This window comes from Diadema setosum, chromosome 1 (assembly GCF_964275005.1).
Source record: "Diadema setosum chromosome 1, eeDiaSeto1, whole genome shotgun sequence".
In the NCBI taxonomy this organism is placed as follows: domain Eukaryota; kingdom Metazoa; phylum Echinodermata; class Echinoidea; order Diadematoida; family Diadematidae; genus Diadema; species Diadema setosum.
In genome coordinates, this window is record NC_092685.1 from 38,930,118 (window position 1) to 38,949,176 (window position 19,059).

At 38.5% G+C, this 19,059-nt stretch overlaps 2 protein-coding genes across 2 annotated transcripts; both read left to right on the forward strand.

The window, feature by feature from the left end:
• Positions 1-806: 806 nt before the first annotated feature.
• On the forward strand, positions 807-8,632 carry LOC140235997 (protein yippee-like 5). The gene is made up of 3 exons (XM_072315987.1): positions 807-899; positions 4,508-4,671; positions 5,441-8,632. Exons 2-3 carry the CDS (start codon positions 4,531-4,533, stop codon positions 5,669-5,671), a joined length of 372 nt encoding a protein of 123 aa, XP_072172088.1. The 5' UTR covers positions 807-899; positions 4,508-4,530; the 3' UTR covers positions 5,672-8,632.
• A 4,573-nt stretch (positions 8,633-13,205) lies between these two features.
• Positions 13,206-15,999, forward strand: LOC140230335 (protein yippee-like 5). The gene is made up of 2 exons (XM_072310490.1): positions 13,206-13,310; positions 15,600-15,999. Exon 2 carries the CDS (start codon positions 15,634-15,636, stop codon positions 15,997-15,999), a length of 366 nt encoding a protein of 121 aa, XP_072166591.1. The 5' UTR covers positions 13,206-13,310; positions 15,600-15,633.
• Positions 16,000-19,059: the final 3,060 nt, after the last annotated feature.

Here is a 19,059-nt window from a genome sequence, read left to right on the forward strand (position 1 = left end):
TATGTAAAGATTTTTTACGGGGCGGATCCAGGAATTCCGTAAAGAGGTGGCGCCTTTTCAAAATTCAAGGGGGCGCATGCACCCCTCCCCGATTTTATTTCTTCCGTTTTTACCAAAAAAAATAAATAAATAAATAAATAAAATAAGGGGGGCGGTGCGGCCCTCCTAAGCTATCTGGATCCGCCACTGTTTTATGTGATGACTTTGGAGATGCTGTTTACCATTGGAAGAGATGATTACAAAATCGAATTCGGTCAGTTGTATCATAAAAAATCCTGCTATATACAATGTAAAAATTCGCGATATTTAAAGCCAAGATATAAGGATATGTCACTATTTTCCTCAATAAATCATAACTGTTGACGTTTTATTTGAGAAACAATTTATTTTGTTTTAACTATTGTTCACATTTTGTATATTTAACAATACTTATCATTGATTATAATTAGACATTATCTTTTTTTCACAATAGTTGTTTCTATTCCTAACTGACCTTTCAGAATTATTTCGGTGCGCTAAAACTTGGTTTTTATTTCATCTGAAAATGGTAAATGAGTAGGTGCAGAGTTACATGTTTCATGGAGCGCACTCAGCTGATAGATCCCATCCTGGCAAAATGCATTGCTCTCTCGCGAGCCTGGGCTGGCTGGTCACATGCACATCATGCGCGCGCTCGAGCCTCCACTGTTTTTGTTTTGACGGCCCAGCCGTCATGTCAGCGCGATACTCCCTCTTGTGTGTGTGCTTACAATGTATGCCTGCTGCGCTGCTGCTCTAACTCTGAACTGTGTGTTCATGTTCTAAACTATAAATGCACTACGTGCGAATGCGCTTCAAAGGAAACACGGGAACGTAGGACTGTCTGCAACGTCAATTTATTAGAAAGTCATCTTAATGTGGTATGTTTCCTTTCACATATATATTGCTACCATGTTATTTTACGTAGTGATGACCCTCGTAATCATTTTAAAGGTGAAATGTGGTGTGATTTGTTTTGGAGAGTGTCAGAAGTTCGACTCCATCCATGACCATGTGCATTTTGTTTTGTTGTCATTGGCCGCCATGATGAATATTAAATGTCCCAAGATGAGACGTTTGGACAAGGAGAAGTCCGCTTTTAAAGTATGATGACCACATGGATTTAGTTTAACAACCCTTTGTTTACTGTGTAATAGTAATGACAAGAAGCTACACGGCGTATTTTTAGATCTAACCTTGGCACGAAGTGTTGAATAGGGTACCCTCCACACCACTGCGCCGAGTAAACTTTATAGGGAATGCAGTGCCGTGTAGTCTAGTTCTAGCAGGGAGGTGACCTCCCTGGTTCTAGTCAGCTACGCATGGTGCACGCTGAGAAGTCACGGCACGGGCATATTCGAGCAGCAGCAGAATGTAAACACGCTGCAATAAAACGCCCAGTCGTTCCCTCCCCTTTCTGCTTTAGACTTCTTCTTACTGTATCTACGCTATATATTTCGCGTGGGTTTTATTTTCGCGAATTTCGCGAGTCGGGAGCTATTCGCGAAATTAACAACACGCGAAAATATTACCTGCACACTGTACACCCAGCACTTGACAAGCACAAGGTACGATAATACGCCAGAGGCGGACTGTACCAGACTGGAAGAAGAAGAAGAAAATGAAATCTCTTGCCTTGATGATACGAACATTTCAGTACTACTAGTAGTGACTAGTGTCTGTACCATGTCACGGCTTACCGAACAGACCATACTGGCTAAGCTTGTTTACGTACATATAGCACGTCCACGTCTAACTACTAACTAGTATACACAGCCCAGTCGCTGTAAGTAGCATTTGCACAGCACAGCGTATTAACAGCGTCTGGGGTGGTTGGGCTAGTCCACGTCAATCCAGAGCCAATCCATTATCGCAACCCCTCGTACCACTCGTCAGAAATCTAGCGCGATGGACTTAACCACTTCAAAAATGTTGAATTCTAACTTACTAGTTCGCAGAGTTTGATAAGTGTTTTTCATGCAGTGTATAACTAGTATCATTCTTATAATTTGCTAGTAAGTTGAAAATTCACACTTTCTTTGCCACTTCATATTTTCTCTGGTCCCCCAATGGCGAATTTAACCACTCGCGAAAATGTGTGACAGCGGCAATTCGCGAAAATTTATGTACGCAAAAATTATAGCGTATACAGTATTACCTTCTTTGGTACTCGACAGGATTCATCACTAACTGTGTGAAGGAGTTCACATTTTTGTAGTGTACGCGTACGCATAGATATCTCAATATAGATTCTCATTGCAACAAGCAAGAATCCAAGGCAATCCAGTGCAGAAGACATGATTTTTACACTCAGAGTGCAGGGCTGCACACTTTCCATTTTTTTTTTTTTTTTTTTTTTGTGACTGTTTTTTAGGTATCTGGTACCCAGTTTTTCCTTTTTTTCACCGGTCCCAACATAAAAAATTTACTGGTTCTGTTCTTTTTTTTGGACTGGCCCTGACAATTTTACTATCACAGCACTCGAAATACCCACCGGCCATTGGCAGTTTGCCACCAAGCCCCTCCCACTGGCTGGAATGCCTCTTTCAAAATCAAAAGCAAGGCCACAATATTTTGTTACTTGTGCCCCTCTTTTGAGTGGATTTGTGTGCCCTCAAAAAGTCTTGAGCCAACTTTGATGAAATTTGAGACCTGCTATTTGTATTAGAATACTATTTTGACTAGAGCTACATTGTACACCACTATATTGACAATGTTTATTATGTTGTTTGGTATACTGTAAATACATTTCATTTCATTTCATTTCATTATTATTTTTAGCAGTCATGTCGCACCCGTATCAAAATAAGGCAATTCCTGAAAAGTTGCTGGCCCGACAGTAACTTTTAGTCACTTTACAGGTCTGGGGGTACCACTGACCTTGAACCCCTCTCCAGTCATATTGTACAGCCCCCCGCCCTGAAAAACATTTTGCGGCCCCTTGATATATGTATTTGTGGAGAGTTGGACTAGCTTTTGTTTAGTTAAATGTTCTTCTTGACAGTGATTTTTTTTTTTCAATAGACGATTGTATTTAGATCTTGGTCATTAGCATGTGGCTATATGAATGAATTGCAAACTGTACCTTCATGATGGAATTTCTAAACGAGCTAAAATCAATGAGAAATGACTCTTTATGCGATATTTCATTTAAAGATAATAAAAAGTTTTGGTACCTCAAAAGTGTCCTTGAATTTCCTTGTCTTAGTTTGTGTTTCAGGTTAAAGTACCTTTCATATAACTAACACTGTGAGACTTACTTGCCCCAAAGTGCTCTCATATCTTAGTAATCATGCGATTGCGATCAGCAGCCCCATACGCATAGCGACCAGCAGTCCCATACGCATAGCGTAATCGGGCTTCGCATTGTAGCATTCAGGATCATGACAGATTAAGTATCGCAGGGTAAATGTCAACTTAAAATCCCATAAATTCTTCAATTTGAAGACTTACCAATTAAGTTGAAGTATTGAAAACAGGCTTCGGGCAACGTTTGGTTCTGCCTATAGTCCCTTTCTGTTCGAATTGATGACTGAATATGACTCGGTCGACAGGACCTTAGGAGAGCTACATACAGTACACTGAATACTACAGCCAGTGCATGCGAACACAACATGCACACAAATTTCAAATCCATGAACGGATAAGATGTTTGTGTGCGCATGCGCTGGCCATGGTATCCAGTGTATGTAGCTCTCCCAAGGTCCTCTCGACCGAGTCACATTCAGTCATCAATTCGAACAGAAAGGGACTATTGGCAGAACCAAACGTTGTTCGAAGCCTGTTTTCAATACTTCAACTTAATTGGTAAGTCTTCAAATCAAAGACATTTTTGGATTTTAAGTTGACATTTACCTGCGATACTAATTCTGTCATGATCCTGAATGCTACAATGCGAAGCCCCATTACGATATGCGTATGGGGCTGCTGGTCGCAGTTAGCTATGCGTACAATGGGCTGCACGCTGCTGGTCGCAGTCAGTGGTTTCGTACAATATTTATCGACGCTGTACAGCGTCGGCTCTGGTACGAAACCATTATTGCATGATTACTAAGACATGAGAGCACTTTGGGGCGAGTAATTCTCACAGACAACGTACTTTAACCTGAAACACAAACCAAGACAGGGAAATTCAGGGAAGCTTTTGAGGTACCAAAACTTTTTATTATCTTTAAGAAAGCATGAATTAAGATGTTTTGATACAATCATGGTTTGGTTGCTCAAAAGATGTTTGTTGATCATTCTAGTTGTGGATCATACTATGTAGCACTGAGCTCATTCTTGTGATAGCACTGACGGGTATACAGGGAGTAGAGAGACCATTTTCTGTATGATTGGAAGTACTGTAAGCCCAAACAGGCCTACTGGCATACTGTGAACATGCTGTAGAGCTTGACAGCTTTCCAGGTGGTAAGTTATTCCAGGAAAGCCCGACAGGGAGGTCAAATGATGGAGAGGTACAATGTACTGTTATTTATTCCCTTCACAGATTGGAAGATCCTTCTAGCCAAGATGGGTCGTGTGTTTCTCGATCATATGGGCGGCACCAGGCTCTATTCTTGCGCAAACTGTGACTCTAATCTCACCAATCGAGCTGAACTCCTGTCCACACGGTTCACCGGGTCAACAGGCAGAGCTTTCCTCTTCAATAAGGTAGAAATCAACTTTTTTTTTAAAATTTGATAAATTGCATCAACAGAAGTTTGGTTTCCTGGCAATAAGTTGCACAGTGAACATTATATGCTGGTATTCACCAGTTTTTGTGAATTGAACCTCAGACCATGGACCTACATAACAGGTCCATGCTTAGACATTCTGTTCAGTATAATTGAGTTTGAAGAACATTTTGATAACACTGCATTTGTATATCTCAAACATTATGTTAGTTGAGTTGAATCGTTTTTGTATACTGGAGCACAGATGTCTGAAATGACCTGTACTCAGTACAGTGCACTCCCGTTATAACGAACACGGTTATAACGAAATTCCGGTTACAACGAAATAAAATTTAGGGCCGCAACATTATCAACTCTATGTATTTTTATTGTTTATTCATTCGGTTATAACGAAATTTCGTTATAACGAAAGAAAACTGCCAGTCCCGAGGACTTCATTATAACGGGAGTCCACTGTATGTCCCTTTCACAATTACACTTTAACCTTGAAATTATTTTTCTCAATGCAGTTATCACTAACTATACTTTCTTCAGAAAATTCAGAGTATGTGTATGATAATTCAATATGAAGTACTAAAAATGTAATTTGAATAATGTCAAGCCACAATGTACACATACGTGTATGTAATGTGTTGTTTGAAATAAACAAAAAACAGTGAAATGGAGGAAAAAGAAAGTTAAATGTTTGAGGTTACAATGACCACCATAGCAATGAATGACCTGTGGTAACTCTTTGCGATGCGCAGGTGGTGAACTTGTCGTACAGCGAGGTGCAGGACCGCATGATGATCACTGGCCGCCACATGGTGCGAGACGTCTTCTGCAAGAACTGCGACACCAAGCTGGGCTGGATGTACGAGTTTGCCACCGAGGACAATCAGCGCTACAAGGAGGGCCGCACCATCCTAGAGAGGGCGCTGATCACGGAACGGGATGGCTTTGAGGAGCCCAACACAAGCGACACAAGCAGCAACTGAAGAGGAGACGAGTGGGGAAAGTGGATTCTAGCTGAGCTATAGATCCAGCGACATGTGTACTATACAAAAGGAGGATACATGTACAATACATAAGGCGGAAATCGGAGTGTGGAAAAAAAAAGAACAACAAAGACATGGTTTCACCATGAAACTAGGAGTACTATGGCATGAACAGATGTTGCCAAAGTACATGTACATCATGAGCTGATCACCAAACGGCAGACTCTGTAAACAAATGAAAGTTTGATGGCAACACTGTACTTGGTCTATGTACTTGCCTCAGTAACAGAAGGCATGGTACTTTTCATGCATACAGGAAGGGACAATGAGGCTGTAAATAGTTTATGGTCTTGCATGGTGGTCGTATACTAGTAAGAGAGTATCCCAAAGATGCTGTCCTGTAGCAGGTATCAAGTTCATGATATCGTAGTGAAAGGCCTAAAGAAAAAAAAGAGCTGCTTCGGGGGTAAAGATATCGGGTCAGAATTGATGAGATGTGCCGCTGGAAGGCCATCTGCTGAGTGGCTAATAAATAGATACTATTGATCCCGGATAAGTGATTACTTATTGTTAGGGGAACATGTAGGTGTGACTAAAAAACTACAGGACTGTGATTACTGCAGAGTGTCTGAGATGAAAATGGCATCATGAGTTTGGTTGATATACAGTAACATGTTCTACATGAGGAGTGCAGATAGTGTGATTTCTAATGGCCGAGTGTACAAATCCCCAAATGTATATCAGAGATGTACACATACCTTTTGACAGAAATCCCTGTCGCATATTCCACAGCTCCTGTTAGCAGGCAAATGTTAATAAAATCAGAGAAAAGATAAAAATTTGTGCTTTAAGAGGTCTATATACTACTTGGACCAGTGTAAAAGAGGGCCTTGTTCCCCTGTTTTGAATAGTTACCATCAGGTACTCCTGTACTTATTCTAATAATCAATTTTCCCCCTTTTTTTGTACTACCCTCACATGTTCCAGGTGATTTCTTCTCTTTTTTTAATGTGGTTGTGAAATAGCTTTTTTTGGTGATATTCTGATAATCTTCTAAAATTCTTCTCACCTATGTATTTAATGGACTGAAAAATGAACAATAACGGCAACAAAAACATAGACCACTGAAAGCTGTGAAGGCTGTTTCAGTCACATTTCATTTACTAGCAAAGATCTGAATTGATCTACATACATGTAATGTAGTGTATATTTACATGTATATTGAACTGTAAAGCAATGGTTTCAGGGGCATACTCCTTGAAAGAAAAAAAAAAATGAAATTAAACAAGCTATAATACCAAGTGATTGCCTGAAGCTGTTGTTCAGTTAGAACAGCAAAGTTGAGTCTATGCTCAGTGGACAATACAATGAAATTGTTATTGATATTATTGATTCATTAATTCAAATATGATTTGAAATGATTAGAGGAGAGAAGTGAGTGATGAAAAAGGAATGAAAAGAGACTAAAATGTATACTTTATTTTCTTATTTCTCTGTAGAGATATATATTTTATGGAAAGGATGAAGCATTGTTTCAAGAGAATGACTTAAGGCAAGTAAAAGTTCATTGAGGCATTCAACTTAATTTGCATATTGTTCTTACAGGGTTTACACAATGCATCCATTAAAAGCTACCAATACTTGAGATATGTGATAGTTATCCTTTGTTGAGAAAATTAACATATTCATTTCCAAATCCAGTACTTATTAAAAGCTGTGACCACATACAGTGAAAAGTGGTTTCTGTACATCGTGGAATAAACACAACCATGTGGACACACCCAACAGTCTAATTCTCTCTGTACAGTTAGGGGTTGACATTTGCACATAAACATTTGTTACTTACATTGTAGATGATGTTAAACATTGTTCAGGACAAGCTGCTACTTTTACTCTGTGTACCATGGTATCTACACAATGTATGTACATGTACAGTGTACATATGAAATCTTGTAGTTCAGAAGTTGTAATCTATTAAGGAAGTGAGCTAATGTTGCCAATAAAGATATGAAATATACAAAGAACCCAGTGGATACAAATTAGCAGCACAGCATTGCATGTCCATTTGCAGAGAAGTACATATGAGAGTCACCAGTGGTACACGTACAATGTATATGCTTATACCATGCGGGAAAACTTCCAGCAGCTCAATAAATTTTCACACATCCCCATCAACAACCTTCACGAAAATGATGCTTGAGTATTTGCAAGAATGCTAGCTTTACACACAAAATGTTTTTGTATATACAATGTACAATGTACCTTGTATATCACTGGATGTGAGCTATGCTGATATTCACATGTCTCATCAATGCAGGGGATGTGTAGATTACATCATTCGAAATGCATGTAAGTTCTGTCGTGAGGTGACATCAAAGTTCAAGCATCTTCTGTGTATCATGTGTGCCCTCTACCTGCACATAATTTCGCAAATTGCGTTAAGATGAACTGATTTTGCATTTTCCATAGACACATGTCCGAGTATACTCAAGACTAGTCTTCAACGGGTTACAGTATCGCTGGGTATATATAAGGAAAATGACTTACTGTATGTGCAGAGTCTTGAACAAGACATCATCACATTTTGGCTTAGAGAGCACCGATAGAGTATTGGTAAACACGATACATAGCCAAACTGTCCTGTATGAAAAAGTTGGAAGTATAAACCGATGACGTACAATGTACCTGGTACTTCGCTCTGCATGATGGCTCCTTACAATCTCACAAGAAGCTAACCAAGATTTTTTTCTTACGTGCAAGAATTCGTACAAAATACATGAAATACCTTTATATTGATGTGAACACTTTGAGATGTGCCTTATTATTCCCCATGAAATTTGTTGGACATTGTGGAAACCATGGTTACTCCATTTCAGCATACATTGTAGAATTACTTTTTCACATTTGTATTTGAATTCATCTATTTCTGACTTACTGTGCAAAAGCAAGAATCTTGGAAAAGGGAAAAATAAAGAAAAACTCTGAAAATTCCCAACTTTATGTTCTGGATTTTCATCATGTAATCAGAATTGATGGCCACACACACTTTTTGGGAGGATGCCCCTGCCAAGTGGTTCTCTAGCCCGGAATGTAATCCAACTCCAGTCCCCCCCCCCCCCCCTCCCCCCCCCCCCCCAGTATATGTTTTCCAGTTTCAAGCAACAATGGCAAAAGGCTTACATATAAATATCCTGTTTGCCCATGCAAATAAGTTATGTCTGGCACACACTCTACATTTAACAGCAATATCCCTACTTGGTACATACAGAGTGTATTTCTTCTGTCCTGCTGTAGTTCAGCAGTGTATTCCTTTCTTCAACAGAGTTGGTGATACAGAATGTATTTAACAAACCAATTTTTGCATTGTTGAACACTGTCAATTTTCTGTTACCACAAAGACCAATAGCGTGGTAAATGGAGGTGGTTGTGAATTGAAGCACAAATCTTTTTATGCCTCGGCGAAAAAAGATGCAGGAGCCATTACTTTTAAATTTTTATTTATTTTTTTTTCTGATTAGAATTTCATTATTCATTTTAGTCAGTACACACAAAAGCACAAGATTCTTTTAGATACAGAAATTAGCTGATCAAATGCAATTTGTGTGATGCATGGTACATTTCTGCATGGTAATACTGCTTTGTGTTCACTGTTTTTTGAAGCAGCAAAGCTATCTCATTCATCAGTGGCACATTCTCGGGTTCTCAACATCAAGCGGAGTACAATGTAGGTCTGCTTTGAGACTTACACATTGACACAAAATGTGATTTTGTGTTGTTGACGGTGACCTTAAAGGGATCATATAGATTTGGTTGAGACCTAATTTCAGGTTTCTAACATTTTTGGTGAGATAATGAGAAACTTCTTATGAAATATGATAGAGCATGTAATTCTATGAGGAATTCAACATTTTTTTGATGAAAATTGATTTTGAAATGGCGGAGATATCCGAAAAAGAGCGATTCTAATAAAATGTGGGACCCATGCTTTATTACAATCGCTTTGTTCTACTTTGTTTTTGGATGTTTCAGTCATTCCAAACTCGATTTTCATCAAATAAACTTTGAATTCCTCTTAAAACGGTATGTTCTATACTATATTCTATACTATATCATAAGTGTTTTCTTGGTATCTCACAAAAAATTAAAAGCCCAATTCTCATCTCCACCAATACTGTACCATCCCTTTTTATTATGCTGCTCATTGATCCGTAAGTGGTGTACTGTGCTCTTTGTCATAAATTATGGTATGTACCTCCTTGTTTGATGCACTGCTGGTGTGAAGCAGTGCAGACATACATTGTACAGGGATATGCTGTAAAGAGAAGCCACACTTTTTGTGTGCATGTTGACGGCATGTTGAAAATAATACCATATATATCCTGATAATATGGACATCAGTGCATAGCGTTGAATTTATGTCCCCTTTCACATGCTCACACTTGTGATGTAGGGAGTGGGAGGTGGCCAAAGCCCCACTTGGTTACCTGTAACGTGATAGCAATGTTGTATGGCTATCAATGAATGTAAAATGAGCTTGTACATACCATTTCTCTTGACCTTTGCTTCAGAAATAAACATAACTTGCAGCAGTAATGTTACTTGTTAAGTTGGAAGTTGCTGCCAGTAGTTTTGTTTTCTGCATCTTGGTTTGTGTGTGTGCATGTATGTATCCATGTGTATCTGTGTATGTCAGATAATACTGAGAGAGAAAGATGGACAGACAGATTGACACATTCTGCTACTGTATTTTACTTTTGTTGCACATCTTTAAAGGGACCGTACAGCTTTGGTTGAGACCTAATTTCAGGTTTCTAACATTTTTTGGTGAGATAATGAGAAACCTCGTATGAAATATGAAAGAGCATGTAATTCTATAAGGAATTTAACGTTTTTTGAGGAAAATTGGTTTTGAAATGGCCGAGATATCCAAAAATGAGCGATTCTAATAAAGTGTGGGACCCACACTTTATTGCGATCGCTTTGTTTTACTTTGTTTTTGGATGTTTCAGTCATTCCAAACACGATTTTCATCAAATAAACTTTGAATTCCTATGCTCTGTACTATGTCATAAGTGTTTTCTTGGTATCTCGCAAAAAGTTAAATCCCAATTCTCATCTCCACCAATACTGTACCATCCCTTTAAACATGGAATGCATCAGATTTCATTGACTGAATGTGAGAATCTTATGGTTAAAGCAAATTATGTTGACAACCAGTGTGTGTCTGTTGCAAATTATTTCATAATGTTGGGAAACTTGTACTTCATAAAGAAAAAAAAATCAGATAAAGTACTTCAACCGTTGGATGGAAAGACTGCATTCAAATAACATGACAATACCTTCATTCTTAACATGGATTAGTTTCACTTTAACTTGTGTATTTTGCTTCAAAATAAAGCAACGTACTCTAGAAGTCATTCCATCCTAGAGGCAGAGATAATTTAACATTTTGATGGAGATACAATTTTTGAGAAAATGACCATTGTGAGGATTGTTGGTACACCATATCACATCGTACTATCTAAAAAAAGTTGCTCTGTTTTCACTGTGACGCCGAGCATATTACATGTCCTTGATTTGATATTATGTATTTTAATTCATCAAATGAAACATGCTCTTTTTGTAGTGCACAATATTTTCCCGTACATGCATATTAAAAAGGAAAAAAAAAGTATGAAGTATTTGGAAAAAGGAAAAAAGCACTCTTGTACCTTCTGTCTGCTGAACACATGATAAGTACTAGGCCAATAAAGATGATAGGGATGTGACAAAGACAACTAATGGATATTGTAGCAGGGATTGAATTTCATTTTAATCTATAGAACTTTTTTTCTCGAAGAATAGTATAATTCCTCATCTTGTATGTTTAATAATGTGGTGGATTCGGTTCCCAAAAGTGCCAAGTTAATTGCTACCAAGCTAGTCATAATGTTATTAAGTGTGTGGATTATGTTTTTATTTCATAGATGTCACAGAAACAATCACTCATGTATCATGACCCTTAAATGGTACGTAGATTTTATTTTTAACAAATTTTGAAAGGAGAATATTATGTAGGGCTTCTGCTATCAAATTAATGTGTGAAAAAATTTTCATCATTTTTCTTTTGTTTCCATATTTCATTTTTTTAAAGTTTTTCATATAATGTAAAATACATTTATCAAAGTACTTGCCTGGAGTGATTAAAAAAAAATAAATACTGCACATGACTTCTGGCAATCAGAATTGTTAGGCAAGCAGAGTTTGAAAAATAGATGTTGTAGAATAGATTGATGTTCATTCTTTAATACAAAACATTCATTTGCTCTGTTTGTACTAATAAACCGTATTATTATGTTATACATTGTGCAGCCATTCATTTTGTGCTATCTGCAGGTTCAGATTACCTAGGTAGATGCGGCAGAGACATACATTGAGGCATACACTTCAAGTGGTTGTTCTGAGAAAAGAAATGCGAACAAAAATAAACTCAGTGAGAGTCGTGTAGTAGCCTACTATCGAACGCCAGAATTTAAAGCCCAAAGAAAGTTCTGGTACGCCTGCAAAAGTTGTCAAATTTTGCTCCAAAATGTGCACGTATGCCTAGGAAATGTGCGGAATAACGCTGTAATAACAAGATATTCGATGGGTAACGACGAAAATGGGAAATATTAACCAAAAACGTTCAGTCTCAGAACTTACCCGAACGGGGTCAGGCTAGACTCGGACTCGGGGATAACTCGGCCTCGCTTTGCTTGACGGCGGGATGAATTGTATTGGTTGTCCCTCTGGATTGTACAGCGTTGTACCATGCATATGGGAGCGGCCTGTATAAACTACATTGTACATAGCGTTCTGGCTACTCGCAGTAATGGTCCGAGTTGTTACAACGCGCGCATCAAAAACCCCTTTGGCGCGCATGCAAAATTAGTGTGCGCCTCTCAAGCACCTCTAAAAACAATCAAAGACGCTTGATAAACAACAACAAAAACTTCAAAGACCGCGCGTCTCAGCAACTGAGGTGATGCGCGTATACTAGTAGGCTTGAGGACATTGCGCTGTCCATTTGTTTTGTACAGGATTAGCACGCACTTTCCTGTCTGCTCAGTAAGGCCTCGTTTGGTACCCGTAGTATTATAGAGTACTGATGAACATGGCGATCACGAACTGTGTAAATTGTCTGAAATAGGGTCGAGTTTTCCCTGAGACCGAGTTAGTCTGGAGCCTTCTGGAATAAAAGTCGGTTTACCGACTTTTATTATTTTTCTCCAAATACTCCAAAACGACTCATCATTCCGGCAAACCGCGTCAGCCAGGTAAGTTTCTTTGTAGACTCTTTCGATATATTGCAAGCAAATATGAAATGGTGCCAGACGGGTTCTCAGGCCCTTACCAGAACTTTGTTTTCACTTTAAAGGCTGTGTGTGCATGTCAATTAGCCATTTAAACGCGCGCTATCATGCTGCTATTGGCGCGCCAATGCACGTGGTATTGTTATTAGTCGAGCAATGATGACGTCAGACTTTGTTTTCTATGCGGAAGAGCCCCTTCAACGTTCATCGGCCAGAAGACGGGAATTTCCGTGGACGCAGATAATCACGAAAACAGAGACGAAAGCTAAACAAATTCCTTGCTTTGATCTGGCGTAGACATCGATAGGGTGAGTATGATATACTTCTCTACACGGTTAGGAAAAATATGTTTTCTGTTTATGGAGATTGAGGGTGTATTTAACGTGACAACTTTTACGGAGTACAAAATCAAAGAGACCATCGGAAATGGTGCATAGCTGTACACTCGCTTCGACCGCACTCCTAAATGCACACGGCACTAGCTGCGGACTGAGCTAAAGCAGCTGATCGCTCGACCTCCGAGCTCCATAATCGTGTCAACCTGGCCCGGCGCATTCCCAAATACACGTACCACCTCGCTTAACAAAGGACAGGCATGATCGATATGATGAAAGACGTTTTTCCCATGCACCTCAACCTGTAACACACCCAACATATGATTTTACAGCTAGCTGTATCGTGAATCCATAAATGTTCCGTCGAGTTAAATAGGCTAAAACCTGTATTTTGAATCTAGTATATTTAGACTTTTTGCCACAGTTGGAATGTACGGATTGCTGAACCATGTTGAATTTTGTGTCCCTATTAAACACCCTTTCTCAAAGTAGTGATCGAAGTATATGACGCACTTATTTATTTTTTTTTTTTATTTACTCGTGTTTGCATCAAATTATTGTACTTATCACAAGCAGAAAATAGCACTATCCTCTTTATATACTGTATGACTTTATTCCATTCTTCTTCCACTTTCTTTTTTTTTTTCTTTCTCAGAACTTCGGAAGTTCTTTAACTTGCTCAACAGAAAACTGTTTAACAGGAATATAGAATAAGTAAAATATATAAAAAGATCCAAAAAGATAAATCATCACCTGCTGAGGTGGTTGTTGCTTGCGAGAATAAGTTGAAAGGTGGGAAAATCTTGGGGTTTACATCAGTTTCTGTTTATATTTATGTTCATTATTAAATAACTAACAGAAATTGATCTGATCTGCTAAGTTCAGTTCTCTGGTTTACTCTTTGCAACAAGGTCTATCCCTTTATGACAATCTACATCTGTAGTTATCTTGAAAGGGGCTCTCCAACCAACTCAATTTCTGAAATTTTTGCAGCTTCTTCATAGGACCTATTCAAAACTAGACCTATAACCAAATTTTGCATTTGTTTCACCTGATTTGTGCTGACATCCTGTCCTGTCACACTAGATATTATCTTTCCTCATAATATTTCAATTGTTAGAAATTGTAGAGAACTCACAAGTTGTATATCAAGCACATCAGCATTCCATATATAGCCGCGGTAAGGAAGAAGGAAGAAATCAACCAAGATGCTGATGATATTGTATAGTGTAATTGCTTGTATTTGTGCAAATGGCTGTGATGAAAAAAAAAATCAACAGAACTATAGTTAAAATTATCTTATATCATTCTTACACCATCTTAACAAGTACATTGTATATACTGTAGCACATTGGCATGAACATTGTATGCAGGCAGACATACAGAAATACACACATAGTACCGGTACAATTCCAACTGCAGTATACCTGTAAGTGTATAAGACATAAGTGTAACTGAGTAAACATGTCAGATCAGCGTTGCACCTGTTTCATTCTCACCCACTTTTAAGAAGCACTGGTGCTGGTAAGGACTTTAACTTGGCACCATTGTGCCCTGAAAGAAGGTAATTGATCAGTACGCTTGTATGATCCGTAATGCAGATTAAAGGGACTGGTTAGTTCTGAACAAAACCAGGGGGACATCAATAGTGATTATTTTCTACAGAGCTTATTTAGACTGGTGGTGATAGCAGCAGCAGGGTATTCAGTTGTGTTTGTGTCTGAGTGTGTATGGGGTGGGGGTGGGGATGGAAACAAAAGCAAGTTTTGAGTTCAAGAGTCGGCCCTCTTTACCCTACTGTCAATGCCAATCAATACTTTGCACCACCAGAAGCATGAGCACCATCTTTAGAGGGTTATTACATCTTTTCTCATTGGTAGTTTTGTTCATATTGTCTTTGGTTTCTTGTAGGCAGTGTATCTAGGAAATGCAATTGAAGATACGAATTGAACTGAAGACTCTGATCATGTATACAACAGCTTATGACGATATAAACCAAGCTCAAATGGATACCAGGCGAAATATCCTCACTCTCTCTCTCTTTTTTTGAATTAAAAAAAAAGGAAAAAATTTCAGTTTATTTTAGCGTTTAGAGACATTTTATGTAATAACGCGCTATATAAATGTTGTGAATTATTATTATTATTATTATTATTCTGGCTCATCTCAAGGTGTCTAATTTTAGCCCATTGATTTTCCCAGATTATTTCGTATATTCTGATGTTAAATGATATCAGCGTAAATCATTCCTCTTCTTCGCAGAGATCGTGGGCTCAGTTATAGACTTTGCTGCACCATGGGTCGAGTCTTTTTGGAGCACATTGGGGGCACGCGCCTCTTCTCCTGCGCCAACTGCGACACAGTGCTGACCAACCGGGCGGAGCTCATGTCCACGCGGTTCACGGGGTCGACGGGCCGGGCGTACCTCTTCAAGCGGGTGGTCAACCTCTCCTTCAGCGAGGTCCAGGACCGAATCATGTTGACAGGAAGGCACATGGTGCGGGACGTCTTCTGCAAGAACTGTGACTCCAAGCTGGGCTGGATCTATGAGTTCGCCACCGAGGAGTCGCAAAGATACAAGGAGGGCAAAGTGATTCTAGAGAGGGCGCTGATCACAGAGAGTGAGGGCATGGAAGAACATGTGGTTGTCGGAGATATTTGATGCTATCCTCAAGGCTTTTTTTGTAAACTGTGACTTTTTTTAAAATGCCAGATTTGGTTTTTTAGCTAGATAATGTGATATGATATTTATATACCATTGTAAATAGGAACATTCTCTTACTATATACACTCGTAGTTAGTGTCATTGCATTGACAATTATTGTATTAAAAGAGTGAATGCAGGGAATATGTGAACTGCAAGAGCAACGTGTGAGGTTTATGTAGTTGTCTTTGTTGAAAGACTCGGAAAAATACAGTTTAGCAAGCAGCAGCTGGAGCACTATACAACTTGAGTATGGATTTATAATGACCACGCACAAATATTTGTTTCACGTCTGTGTATAGTGCAATAAGTACATGTATGTACAAAGTGACAGAAAAGAGAAATATGCTCACAGCGGCTGCACGCCCAAACCAAATTGACGATAGGCACTAAAAACAGCTTGTCTGAAACGGGTTAGAACTGTGAAAATCTGACTCGTTTTAGTATGGATGCATTTGCACTGAGCAGTGATGGAATGCTCATGTACAGTGATGTATTCCTATTGCAACAGGCAAAAATTCAAGCTCAGGACTCCGGTGACGGTTCATTACAATGAAGAGTACATGACATAATCGTATATGCAAAATACGTGGGATTACACCATTTTTCTGGAAGGGGGGGGGGTGGCAGGTTGTTGGCATTGGATTACATTAACCGTCTGGATGAAATACCTCGATTTAAAAAGACAACACCAGCTGTAGAGGTATTGGTTTTCTCTGGCATGGGCTTTAGGGCAGGGATGCATTTGGGTAATGCAAGGGAGATGAAGGAAGGAGATCTCAAATAGAAAGTGGTCACAGATCATGCACACTAGAAGTGACAAATGAGCATTCTATGCTGTATCTGACATCTCATGACTGTGCTTCAAATTCCTGCCCAGGTTAGCAGAGTAAATGTTTTGAAATCATGTAAAATAGTTGAACTGGTTGGGATTCTTCTATTCTATTTTCATGGCTTACAAGTGTGAATTTTGTAGGTTTCATAGAAAACCAGTGTTCTTACTGCAACATAACTGAGAGAAAACTTGTATGGTGTGTGCAGACAGCGTTGCTTAGGAATGCCAGACAAAAGGGGGGGGGGGGGGTAGGTCAAGTCAGCTTTGATTTATTAATTCGAATAATGTGCATTAGCAAACCATTTCATCAATACCATTTCGAAGAAAGACTTAATTTCTGTGATACATAGAGATAATCATACAGATACAAACAAATGAAAACATTCCTGACTACTGTGGAAATACATAGGATTTGATGTTAGCATAGTGCTACATACTTAACCTAAGAAAATAAGAGTAAGATGTGGAGGTATAAAAACCCATAAAAATGGCCTATTCAGGAATGGATCATAAGGATCAACTTGATAATGAATCCCAATAATCTTGTCCAAAATGTTTTAAACTCTTTCAATAACATTTGCTGTGGAAGCAAATATTTGAGATGAAAACTTTGTGCACCAAGTAACAAAGAGTTCCATAATGGCAACTTGCCACTGGGGCAAACCCTGTAAAACATGGTTGGCTAGAATTTGACCAATAGCTGGACAGGAAATGCCATTCCAGTTTGATCAGGCTGCCCATCATATTGCTGCTGCTGATTCTTGATCATTTTTGTTTTTCATATCACTCTTTCTGCTGTTAAATTACTGTGTGGCCAAGATTGCTACGTGTCTTCAGTCCTATGCATTGTATGTCTTGTCAAATATGCATCTGATTTTAATACACATCTATCATATAGCTGGCTGGTGCATAGTGAGGTTGCCTTGAGTAAGAGGTTTGATGGGCTTTATGTTCAAGTATATTGTGTGCCAGATTTTGTGATAATGTCATGGAGGAGGAAGACAAAAAAAAAAAAAGAAGAAGAAAAAAAAAAGAAAGAGCCAGTACATATTTTGTTGATCTTATTCATCAGAAATACCCCTAAGTCTGAAATTTGAAGTTCCTAAACATATTCACCTTCATTTGAGTTGTCTTCCATTTCCTATGTTCTGCAGTTCCCGTGACTTAAGCCCTTACGTCAGTGTGTGTGCATTGAGAATGTCCTGAAGCTGATGATACATACAGTACATCTACATACATGTAGATGTATGTATCATCAGCTATCAATATCACATCCACCCTCATTGGAGTGCAATAGTATGCTAAATCTCAGTTGTTTTTTATGTCAAGTACCGTGGTATCCATTGCATCATTATGTTGAATATTTATTCTCCAAAACTTTTTGGTGCTTATCCCGGAACTCATCTGTAGTTAATACAAGAAGAGGATGTAATGGATTATTAAATGTGGTCCTATACATGTTTGTACTTTAATATGTGTTGAAATGCTTAAACAGTTTGTTTTTCATTTGAGGTCCAAAATAAGTGCCAAACCCACCTAAGTGAACTAGTTTGTATCTTCAAACATCAACTTAACCCGTTTGAGGATGGGCTGATTTTACTACAACACATATTTTCCATAGACACTTGCCCGAGTGCGTTGTGTACGCAGGACTGTTTTCAGTGGGTTAAATGTGGAATTGTAATCTGTGCAAAGTGGGCATGGCCATTGTGATGAAGATTTCTGAATTCTTGCTTTTCTTTTTTTTTTTCTTTCAAATTCCCATCCCATTAGATTCTCTTCCTACAACAAGATTTTGATTTTAATATTGATTGCAATAATTTATAATGTCAGAAAGGTAACTCCATTCTGTGTTAATAATGAAAAATGTGATGAGCGTTCTGAGAGCACATTTTTATTTATTTATTTTTTTTTTTTAATCTTTGTCAACTTCACTTAAATATTATTCTAGTAATGCTGCTGAGAGTACATTAATTGGTAATGGTTTGTTGCCTTACTGGCAAAGTATTATAAATGTTATTTGTATGCTGCTAAGCAACATAGCATTGGAAAGTAAAAGTCCATCATTATTAACCTCCCCCCCCCCCCCAACATTCCTTATATAAATTATGTTTTGCATTGGTGTTTAGGTAAATACTACTCATCATTTTATGTTCTTTCAAATGCCAATTATGTGTACATGT